Raw genomic sequence first — 12441 nt, forward strand, 5'->3', positions numbered from 1 at the left:
CTGGAACATGGCCACCTCGTTTACTTACATCTTCAGCCTCTTTCTATTTTTCTCCACTGCCTAAACTTGGTTGTCCTTGAACTTGCTCTGTAGACCAGGCTGTCCTCAAACTCAGAGATCCCCCAAGACTCTGCCTTCCTGAGTGCTGGTGTTAAAGGTATGCACCATCACACCTGGCTCTAAGCTTTTCTTTAATTCCTTTTCACAGATTGGAAATCTAGCTGAGTGGGATCTTGCCCTGAAGTCATCACTCCATTTATTCTGTTTCTTAACTTGTTTATCTCCTTAAACACAGGATTTAGCTCCATTCCACTTTCTGGTGCTCCCTTTCTCCTCAAATATTTTTCCTTGCTCAGCTTGCTCCTTTGTGTTATATATCTTCATTACAGTTAGCACTAGTAATCATACAAGAGAGTCTATACTAGGCTGTTTAGATTTCCTCTGCCAATGGAATTAATCTAAAACTCTTCATTTTAGCCTCAGGCAAACTTTTTGGACAAGGGCAAAAAGCAGCTACTTTCTTCACCAATATATCACAAGAAAAATCTCTTGGCAACATACTAAAATTCTTCATATCTAAAATCTCTTGATCCAGGCATCAATGGTTCAAATCACACTCAGCACCACTGTCTTCCATGCTTTTACTAGCATGGCCCATTAAGCAGCACTTAAAACATTCCACTACTTTCCTAATCCAAAGTACCAAAGTCCAAATTCCTCCAAACTAAAACATGGTCAGGCATATCACAACAATACCCCAGTCCCTGGTACTCATTTGTCTTAATTAGGGATTTTATTACTGTACCAAAATACTGTGGCCAAAAGCAAGCCAATGAGCAACTCCTCTCCATGGATTCTACATCATCTCCTGCTCCAGGTTCCTGCCCTACTTGAGTTCCTTTCCAGACTTCCTCCAATGAAGAATTGTGATCTGGAAGTGTAACTCAAATAAACCCTTTCCTAACCATCTTGCTTTTTGATCATGGTGCTCTGAAACCCTAAGTAAGATACAGGGAAATATGTGCATGCCCCCTACAGCCCTCCTTGTTACTTAGCCTCTCTGGATCTGTGGATTTTGCTGTGATTATTCTTTACTTAACAGCTAATATCCACTTATAATGAGTACATATCATGTCTGTCTATGTGGTTTGTTGCATCACTTGAGATAATAACTCATAAAACAAGACATTAACAAATCAAATAATTCAATAAAAATTGGGTATATATCTAAACAGAACTCCAACAGAGAAATCTAAAATGGCTGATAAACACTTAAAGAAATATTCAACATTCTTCGTCATCAAGGAAATGGAAATCCAAACTACTTTGAGATTTTATCTTATAGCTGTCAGAATGACTAAAAGAAATGACAGAAGTGACAGCTCTTGCTGGCAGGGATGTGGAGCAAGGGGAACCTCCTTAATTCTGGATTGGAGTGCAAACTTGTATAGCCACTATGGAAATCAGTATGGCAGTTCTTCAGATAATTGGGAATCTATCTACATCAAGACTCAGCTATACCACTCTTGGGCATATATCCAAAAGATGCTCTGCCATCATACCACAAGGACACTTGCACAACCATGTTCATAGCAGCTTTATTCATACTAGCCAGAAACTACTATGTCTATCAGAGAGTGTGTTGATTGATGATTGATGGGGGAAGGCTCTTCCACTGAGGAATATTCCTCAGCAAGTGGGCCTCAGGTAGATAAAAGAGCTAGTTGAATATGAGACAGTGACCAAGCCAGTGAGACAGCCAGAAAACAATGTTTGTCCATGGTTTTTGCCTTCAGTTGCTAGCTTGAGTTTCTATCCTAAGCTCACAAAGTGATGAACTGTAATCTGATAAGAATCAGCCCCCCCAAAAAAAATTTCATTATCTGGTTAAAGAATTTAATTACAGCAACAAAGAAGCAAGTTAGAATAAAAAAAAAAATGGAACAAAAAAGTGATGTTGTTACTGGTCAGAACCTGGGAATATTGTCTTTTGGAGGAAAATGGAAGATATCCAGACTTCAGTTGGCAAAATGTATACAAAGCATACACAGAGCTTAACTGACTCTTCTTATAGAACCCAGAAGATGGGAGTGTTGAGAGCACTGCAGACAGTGGAAGTTGAGGTCATAGGATTTCTGTTGGAAATAGAGTCCGTGAAAAATTAAGTTAAAGGTCATTTGTGTGATATTTTGACCAGAAATCTTTCTTGTTTTGCCTATGCCCTGAGAAATTGAGTAAGTTAACATTAATATGTAATGAGCTGATTTCTTAGATGGAATATTGAATCTGTTGAATGACTCTTAATGATGACTCTCATTTAGGACTACAGTGAAAAGTATCAACAAGTTGGGCAGAAATAAATGAAAATGAAAATGTGGTTTCAGATGGCAATCAAGTACTGAAACAGAGACAGGAATTTTCAAGGAGATTTTCACCATTAAAGAAAATGCCCGTGCTCTACAATGGAAGCCTAGGAAGGTACTCTAAGGGTAATACTCCATCAATTAATGGAAGGATTAGTCAAAGTGATTCCTAGTCCCAGAAAGCAGCTTCATACAGAACCAGTTGCAGTTGTGATCCAAGTGAGGAATTGTCCATCCTAATTAAGAAGCCGAACTTGGCAGGATCACTCATGTTGTGCTGGTGCTAGAAACAAAAAGGAGTCAAAATTTCAGGTTATGAGTTCTTAGTCTGTGGTTTCAGTTCAGCACTGTTGCACGTATCTATGTTTGGCAGAGTCAGAGATCCAGTGTTGAGAGTTCATTGCATGAAGCTGTGAGAATGAAGTCTGGGTTGCATTTTGAGACACAAGATGTTGATATATCTAAGCTATGAGACATCTGCCATGGATTTCTGCATATAGGGAGTAGAAGTAGCCAAATGGAGAGATATATGATAAGTTGCAGGAAAAAATGAGTCACCTAAGGCCTTTGAAACAGAAGTGTCTGAGACAGAGCTAAAAGCTTTGATGTTTACCCTGCTGTCTTTTAGTCTTGCCTTGGTCCAGTCTTCCTTTACTATGTCTCCATTATTCTCTTTTGGAATGGGAATGGGTATTCCGTGCCATTGTAACTTGTTTTCTGAATGCACAAGATATCACTGTCAAACTATTGTCTTGAATATCAGAAGAGACTGGACATTTAAACATATATGGCCTATTGCAGACTATGATAATCATTAAAGTTATAGTAAATACATTTTTATCACGGGATGACCCTAAACCTATAATGACTTGGGTCTGAATGTAGCCAGTTGAATGAAAAGCTCCTAGATAGGATGATTTGAATTCTTGTTTCCCTTTGGTAGCTATCTTTGTGGAACCTTTAGTAGGAGGAGTCTTTGTGGATGAAATTTCTCATTGGGGATAGGATTTGCATGTCTATGGCCTCAGCCCATTTCTTGGTCCTTGTGTCCTGCTGTCATGACTTCACCACTGTTATACATGATATCACTAATGCATATAAGATACAGTTTAAACAACTGCTATTCAGTGGTAAGCCATTTTGCTAGCCTGATTTTTTTTTATTCTAATTTTAGTTTTTAACACAAGGTTTCTCTGTGTAGCCCTGGTTGTCCTGAAAGTAGCTCAGTAGACCAGGCTGGCCTCAAATCAGAGATCCAATTGATTCTGGATCCTGGAGTGCTGGGTTTTAAAGGTGGGCCAGCATTCCTGAAATATGTATAAAGAAATATAGGTTTTTGTACATGTCAAGCATATGCTGTTGTGCTGAGTTCCACCCACCCACATCTTGAATTTTGAAATTTGGCAGAGGGTATTCCCTTTCCCATGTTGATGATACTCATGACATTAATACTGCCTGAGCCTTCTGAGTCATTGGATTGCAGATGTGTGACATTCTTCTTGCCTATGTGTTTATTTTGAATTCATATGAACAAATATGAATATTTTACCTGTGTGCATGGATATGCACCACATGTGTGCTTGGTTTTCACAATAGTCAGAAAATGGCCTCAGAAACCCCTGCATTTGGAGTAATGGATAGTTGTTAACCCCCATGTAAGTACTGGCCATTGAACCTCCTATCTGTAAGAGCAGTAAGAGATCTTAACTGGTGAACTATCTGTCCTTCCCTATGTTGTATATTAATGACCAACATTTACATTATTAATATTTTCACCTGTTCATGTGTAACTGCACTCCCTTTTAGTAAGATCTTAATGTCACAGTTTAAACTGAGGCACTTCAGGTTTCTGGAAGAATAAAATAGAACTAGAGTGAATGCATACCTCTTTGTAAGAACTTTAATAAAAACCTCTCAGTTCTTTCTACCTTTTTTTGTTTGATTGATTTTTTTTTCATCCACCTCTGCCTCCAGAGTCCTGGAATTAAAAACATGAGTGAAGACACCCAGCTTGCCCACCTTTTTTATGCTTTGTAATCATTCACTCAATTACTCTGATGTGTTCTCAGTATTGTTGACCTGTTTGCTTGCCTCTCTATGTCTGTTAATAGGCATTTCTCTTTCAAGAATATATCCTATTCAAAGGGTGCAAAAAGGACAGAGGTGAACCTTTTGTTCAGTTTCCTTCTAAAATGACTTAGTGATTACATTTGAAGTTCTATGTCATGGAATAAGTGTGGGGAGCACCAGAATTTTATAAATATATTGTCAAAGAAGTGTAAATTTATAATTTTTTCAGCATAATGCTTTTTTTTCTACACATGTATGGGATATTTTAGAATGGAGTGACCTATGATGATGTACATATTCACTTCTCTTGGGAAGAGTGGGCTTTGCTGGATCCTTCCCAGAAGAGTCTCTACAAATATGTGATGCGGGAGACCTACAGGAACCTCACTGCTATAGGTAATACTGAATTTTCCTTCACATTTTAAAATAAGAGAAGAACTGTTTCTTGGTTGTTGATACACTTCTATAATTTTGATCGAGGAAAATGGAAGTATGAGGTGAATAAATCAGGTATGGTTTTAAGGTTCACTGGAGATCGTGACTTAAATATTGCACAATTTCCAATAATATATCATACGTTTTCTCATACATTATTTTAGGCTGCAGTTGGGAAGACTGTAATATTGGAGAAGGTTGTCAAAGTTCTAGAAGACATGAAAGGTAATTTTCATGTACAAGCATGATGCAAATGTGCCTCTGAAGAAAATTTAATGTGTCCTGCAAGTTTTAAAGAAAAGCAACAGTATAAATAAACACAGCTTAAAGTGTATTGATGATTATTAAATTCTCACAAAACCATATACCTCCATGTCAGGTAGCTGATCTGTGTTTGCAAGACATTCCTCTAAGAAAGAAGAAAAGGAAACAATGCCTTAACTGATATCACCATTTGAATCATAGTCCCATGAGAACTATACTGTAGAACTGCCAATCCATTTAGTTTCATAATACTCAGATATTGCAAAAGGTATAGACATTGAGTAGGTCATAAGTATATGTCTCAAACCTTCTAATAAACAATCTTCCTTAGTAAGGCTAGTGTTACTCATGTACTTGTTACTTTACTAAGTTTATTCAGAGGGGCAGTTTATGAGAGTCAAGAAGGCTGTTGTGGAGAAAACTTAATCCCTGTACCACAGAAAGTCAAACTGTATATACAGTGTGGAAACCTTTTCTTTAATAGATTTCCCATATGTCACTCTGAATAGAAGCCATGTACACATAGGGTTATGGAAAGAAGTTTTCCTCCCTGTCTCCCAGAACAATTAGAAGATATGTAGCAGTGCCCACTTTGAGTAGACTTGTTAAATGTGATACAATTTAGAATTTACAAGTTTACAATTAATTGGTTTTCCAACTTTATTGGGAATACATCAACCACCTCATACTGCAGAAAGTCTCTATGAGTATTGGGATATATGAATATGTCTGTCATGATTCACTTTGCAAATGTTGTATGACTCACACTATAGGAAAATTTATGAATGCAATAAGTATGGTCAAGCTCTGGGTTTTTCCAGTTCTTTTCAAATATGTGAAAAATCTCATATAGAAAAAAGATGGTATGAATGTGGGCCATGTAAAAACAGCTCTTACTATCACGGGTATCTTCAAAGACACAAAACAGCCCTTACTGAAATGGAACACGAAAAGTATAAACCTTAATATCTGATTGATCTCTAAAACTAGACCAAATTGTAAAATTAATTTATAGAGATATGAAGATTCAACTGTGTAATGTATTAAAGCTTTTACATATGCCACTTATCTTCACAGGCATGAAAGAAGTCATACTGGAGAGGAACACTATGAATGTAATCAGTGTGGTAAAGCCTTTGGAAGTCATGGTCATCTTGAAATACATAAAAGAACACACACTGGAGAGAAACCCTTTGATTGTAGTCAATGTGGCAAAGCCTTTGCACAACACAGTTATCTCCAAAAACATAAAAGAATACATACTGGAGAGAAACCTTACAAATGTAATCAATGTAGCAAAGCATTTGCACGTCATAGTCATCTTCAAAGGCATAAAACAACACATACTGGAGAGAAACCCCATGAATGTAATCAATGTGGCAAAGCCTTTTCCCGGCACAGTTATCTCCAAATACATAAAAGAACACATATTGGAGAGAAACCTTACAAATGTAATCAATGTGGTGAAGCCTTTGCATGTTATAGTCATCTTCAGATGCATAAAATAACACATACAGGAGAGAATTATGAGTGTAATCAGTGTGGTAAAGCCTTTGCGTGTCATAGTACTCTCAGGATGCATAAAAGAATACATACTGGGGAGAAACCTTACAAATGCGATCAATGTTGTAAAGCCTTTGCTTGTCACACTCATCTTCAAATACATAAAACAACACATACTGGAGAGAAACCCCATAAATGTCATCAATGTGGTAAAGGCTTTTCCCGGCACAGTTATCTCCAAATACATAAAAGAACACATACTGGAGAGAAACCCTACAAATGTAATGAATGTGGCAAAGCCTTTGCATGTCATGGTCATCTTCAAATGCATAAAACAACGCATACTGGAGAAAAACCTTATGAATGTAATCAGTGTGATAAAGCCTTTGGACGTCACAATCATCTTCAAAGGCATAAAAGAATACATACTGGAGAGAAGCCTTATGAATGCAATCAATGTGGTAAAACATTTGCACATCACAGTTATCTCCAAATACATGAAAGAACACATACTGGAGAGAAACCTTATGAATGTAATCAATGTGGTAAAGCCTTTGCATGTCAGAGTAGTCTCAGAATACATAAAAGAAGACATACTGGAGAGAAACCTTATGAATGTACTCAATGTGATAAAGCCTTTGCACATCTTAGCAGTCTCCAGAGACATAAAAGAACACATACTGAAGAGAAACCATACAAATGTAATAAATATGATAAAGTCTTTGCATATATCTACAGCCTTTGAAATCATGAGAAACAATCATCACAGAAAAACTATAAATGTAGTGAGTGTGGCAGTTTTGTACTTCATGGTAGTCTATACAAGAGTAAAACTTTTAGTGTTTAATTGGTCTGTTAAAGACTTTGCATATCACAATAATCTTTGAGAAGCTGAAAGACTTCGTACTAAGGTACTCTGACTATAAAGGATTTGTTAAGATATGTAGCCAGCACACTTACATTCAATTACAGAAGATTATTTATTGTGGAGAAAAAAAATCTGACAATTGTCAACAATATGTTCAAGCATTATGATGTCTCTCTTTATTTTGTTTGTACCTGCAAACTTATGTGGACAAAAGCCCTGTGAACTTAAATGATAAGGTAACCCTTTAGATTTCACACTTCAATTACGTGAAATAACTCATTCATGTGTAAAACTTTATGGATGTATAATAGTGCCTTTTCTGTTGCTGGGATAAAACATAATGTCTAAGTCACCCTATGAAAGAGTTGGCCCTTGGTTGCAGAGGGATAAATGATCACCATGAAAGTGGCAATGCAACAAGTACCAGATATGGCAGCTAAAGCAGGAAGCTAAGAACTTACATCTTCAATCTGCAGCATGAAACACACAGGAGGAACTGAAAATGATGTGTGGGTGTAAACTCTCAGATCCAACCCCCACTGATATTTCTTCCAGCAGGGTAGCATTTCCTAAATCTTCCCAAATGATACCACCAACTAAGAAGGATTGATTTTTCTGATTTCATTCCTACTTGCTTATTTGTTTTAATTTTAATTATGTGATGTCAGTGTGTCTTTGTGTGTATATGGGCATGTGCATGCTGGTTCCCAAGTAGGTTTAGACCATTGGATTTTCTTGTAGCAGGAATTACAGGATGTTGTCCAAAACCTGACCTTGGTCCTTGGATTAAACTTGTCATAACTTCTTGGCTCTGTCTCTATCCCTGTAAATACTTTAAGGCCTTTTAAAATCATCTTTATATCAGGAGATAGGGAAGAAAAACTCTGTTCATGTAAATGATTTGTTAAAGAGTTTATACATCACAATTGTCTTTAGTTTCAAGAAAAAAATCTTTTATCTTCTCTTTTTCATCATAGTCTTAAAGGGAGTAAATTATTTGCCATGTTCACTCAAGACTGATGGTGGAGACCACTGTATTGTGTTTTATATTTTGTAACATTTGAGCTAGATATTAAGCATGATATATGTGTGGCAAATCCATTTACTGAAGTATGTATTATGGTTTCTATAATCCACCTGTGGCTTTTGTTTATCTTCTATTGTGCTTTTATTTAGTGATAGGTATTTTCCAGCTGTAATGTATAGAATGACATACCCATCATCTAAGTGGTCCATTTTTTATTAAATATCAGGCAGTGTGACTGTAAGAGGGTGGTGGGTTGTTACTCCTAGCTTTGTTTTTCATATTTACAAATTCCTTTGAAATGTTTGTTATCCAGTATGACTTGTATGTCAGTAATTAGTCAGGGGATACATTTGAACTCATGACAGTATGTGTCAGCCTCCTGAGTACAAGTCCAAGCATAGATGATGTACCACCAATGTTTGCTATTTTGTCAACATGTTTTTTGTTAAAATGCTTAATAGAAGAGAATATAAGAAACATTAAATACCTCATATGTGTATCCAAAGCAGCATTTTTATCTGTCTGGTAGAGATGTAATAATGTAGGATAATCAGCAATCAATTGTATATTTCACAACATAGCTTGATGTGCTATGGATATGTATATATCATTTGACATTCCATGCATTTTTATGTCCCTGTTAGTTGTCTATTTGGCACTTCATCTTGAAGTACTGCCTTCTAAGGAAATTATCCAGAGATGCCAGATAATGTAATGGTAATGAGATTTATTTTTTTAAAAACCATTTTGCTACCCACCCCTGCCACCCATCGTGGCCTGTGGTGGTTGGGAGAGCCTGCCCTGAAGTTCTAAGAGGAGAGCTGCTTCTGCCCCTCACCAGCTATAGCACTGCAAGTCCTGCACCTCACCTGGGCAGCACAATAGAGCCAACCCTGTTGTTGGGAGTGCAGGTGAGCCAGTCCCAAAGTTGTAAGGATGGGAGAGCTGGCCCCACTATTCATCTCTCATGCCATGGCATGCTTGGAGAGATGCCCCCCTTCCCCCTCACCCCATGCTGTCTTTGGCAGACAGAGCTGACCCCCTCCTCCTCACCAGCTGTGACACTCAGGAAATTGTGCCCTGCTTCTCTCCTGGGCAGCACAGTGGAGCTGAAACTATTGGTGGAGATGTGGGTGAGCTGGACCTGAGAGTGGGATAGTTGGCCATGCCACCCACATCTGACATGTAGTAGGGAGGGCAAAAGAAAGATGCCATCCCCCACTCATGCTGGCACCTGTGGTGGGTGAGGGATCTGGGACTCTCCCCCTACTAGCTGCAGCACTTGGAAAAGCAGGTCCTGCACCTCACCTTGGCATTACAGTATAGCTGAGCCTATTGACATGGGTGAGAATAAACCAACCCCAAGAATGTGTGCTTAGGAGATTGGGTCCCATCTGTGGTCTGCAATATGGTAATGTGGGCAGGGAAGAGATGCCCCTTGATACCTGTGGTAGGTGGGAGAACTTGTCCTGAAGTCAAGAAAATGGAAGAGTTATCCCTTCCCATCACCATTTGCAGCACTTGGAACAGTGGCCCCTGTACCTTGCCTGGGCAACACAGTAAAGCTGACCCTGCTGGTGTAGTTGTGGGAGTGCTGACCCTGAGGCATGAAAGCAGGTGGACTGGCCACACCCCTTGCCCATTCCTGCAAGGGATGAGCTGACCAGGACAATGACAGAGAGCTCACTGTGGTCTTGAGGATGAGGGAGAGCTGTTAGGCTGACCAACCCTGCAACTACTCAAACTCAGAACTAGGGTTATGAGTTAGCACACCCCAAAGTCCACCGTTTTTTATCTCCTGGAGTACATGAAGGGGTCAGTCCTTCAGACCCAAAGCTGCAGGATCTCCATGACACAGGTCAACAACAGGATATCCAAGAGGAGTCCCAGTGAGGGCCCAGTATCGGTAGTGTAGCAGAAACCGGAGGTGTCTCTTCAATGAACACTTGCAAGTAAAGATATATGGATAAAAGGGTAAATTATGTGACTCACTGTTGTCACACTACAGGTTCCATGAAAAGATTTTTCTTTGTTTTCATTTTTTTCTCTTAAATTTTATTTTGTGGGGCAGGTTGCAAAGGCAAAGTGTAGATACAAAGGAATGGGTAGTTAAATGGGATTGAGATACATGATGTGAAAGACACAGAATAAATAAAAAACAAAAAATATTTCTGTTGCGTGTGTGTGTGTGTGTGTGTGTGTGTGTGTGTGTGTGTGTGTGTGTGTGTGTGTGTGTGTGTTATTAGGCCATGACAGATATGTGGAGACTGGAAGATAATTTTGTGGGGTCTACTTCTGGTCATCTTCATATGGTGATCAAGATGAGGTTACCATCCTTGCCTACCAGACATTTCCCATTGAGCTGTCTCAGTGATGCTCAAATAAAATTAGTTGTAACATTACATCAGTAAAATATTATCTTTTCAGATTGTAAACATATCTTTATCCAAGGATGGAATAAAACAGGACGGTTTGAATAATAAATCTGATTTGCAAGTGATAATGATAATACTTCTGTATATTTCTTTTCCCTTTTTTTTGGAATGTATTAGTTTATTTGAGGCACTAAACACTTGCTCATAACACTTTCTCAGACTCACAAGTGAATGCCAGAGAATTGTCTCAGTGGGTAAAGTTGGTTGCTACTAAACCTGATTGCCTGAGTTTAATCTCTAGGAGACCCATATTATTCCTACAAAATTTATCTTATTTCTCCACTTGGGCTGTTGTGTATGCACACTTCCATACTAGCACATACACAAATAAATTTTAAACCCAAATAAGTGAAATTGAGGTCACTTGCAGCCTAACTTGACTCCCTGGTTTTATCTCTAGAACTCACATAGGGAAAGTAGATAATAGACATCTGTAATTTGTCCTGCTTCTGCCACATACACATCATGGCACAGGTATATACATGCAAACATAGTTCAAACATATTTGAATGGATTAAATTAACAAAGAAAATAGACCAATTTTTGAGAACATATGAAATCATCTGCCAGTTTAAATTATTATAGAATTTCAAGAAGTATTACTGTTCATCAAAACATTGATGGCTCCTTTTTAAATCTTATTTTATCATTTAATTCTCTGATTCAAGGATAGGTCAATTTTAAAACATCTCAGCTGAGTTTACAGGTACATGCCTATAATCCCAGATCTTGGGAGAGACTGGCAGGCTGATGTGTTTGAATTTGAGGTCAGCTTGATTCACATTGTGAGTTCCAGGACAGCCATAGCTATGTAGTGATAGCCTGTCTCAAAAAAAATCCCAAAAGAAAAAGCACATCTCAAATTATGGAACTCTGACTGATTTCAAAAGAACCTTTTGTTATTATTTACGTTAAGAGAATTGTGTTAACAATGAAAATGAGAAGCAATGTGTAGAGTCAATTCACAGAGAGCTAGAAATCCATTGAGTCCTTTGAAAGTAATCTAATGGGGCCTTTTCCCATCTTCAAGTGACAGGAGACAAAAGGAGTAATGGGACATTTTCATCTGCATTATGACATATATGGGAGCTGGAGAGTTTGCTCAGTAGTACTGCTTCTCTTGGGTACCCAAGTTTGGTTCATAGCACCCACTTCAGATGGTTCAGAAGTACCCACATTTACAGGTCCAGAAGATCTGATGCATTCTCTGGCCTCCTAGGGCTTAGATGTACAAATAGTGAAAAGACATGTACAAGATTCCATATTTTAAAAAAAGTTTTCTTTATGTATGTTATTTTACAAAAAAAAGTTTAAATTATGTGTATAATTTTTGCCAATGTGTATACCAAATGCATGTCAAGTACCAGTGGATGCCCAAAGAGGATTTCTGGTCCTCCATGACTATAATTATAGACAGTTGTGAGCTGTCTTTTGGGTACTGGGAATCAAAGTTAAGCCTGTGAATGTGCAGCCAGT

At 38.1% G+C, this 12441-nt stretch overlaps 3 protein-coding genes across 5 annotated transcripts in view; all 3 read left to right on the forward strand.

The window, feature by feature from the left end:
* The window catches only part of LOC128119190 (zinc finger protein 431-like), a 29224-nt gene extending 20195 nt beyond the window's left edge, over positions 1-9029 (forward strand). The window contains exons 2-4 of the mRNA XM_052752449.1: positions 4703-4829; positions 5033-5093; positions 6210-9029. Of these exons, the coding sequence (XP_052608409.1) occupies positions 4703-4829; positions 5033-5093; positions 6210-7380 (1359 nt within the window). The 3' untranslated portion in view covers positions 7381-9029. The remainder of the gene's footprint in view (positions 1-4702; positions 4830-5032; positions 5094-6209) is intronic.
* LOC128119187 (zinc finger protein 120-like) overlaps positions 1-12441 on the forward strand; it is a 172081-nt gene that overhangs the window by 20207 nt on the left and 139433 nt on the right. The gene's annotated exons all lie outside the window — the stretch shown is intronic.
* Positions 1-12441, forward strand: part of LOC128119189 (zinc finger protein 431-like) — a 61521-nt gene that overhangs the window by 20190 nt on the left and 28890 nt on the right. The gene's annotated exons all lie outside the window — the stretch shown is intronic.

Source organism: Peromyscus californicus, unplaced genomic scaffold, assembly GCF_007827085.1.
Source record: "Peromyscus californicus insignis strain IS unplaced genomic scaffold, ASM782708v3 Scaffold_23__1_contigs__length_62951481, whole genome shotgun sequence".
NCBI classification, from domain to species: Eukaryota; Metazoa; Chordata; class Mammalia; order Rodentia; family Cricetidae; genus Peromyscus; species Peromyscus californicus.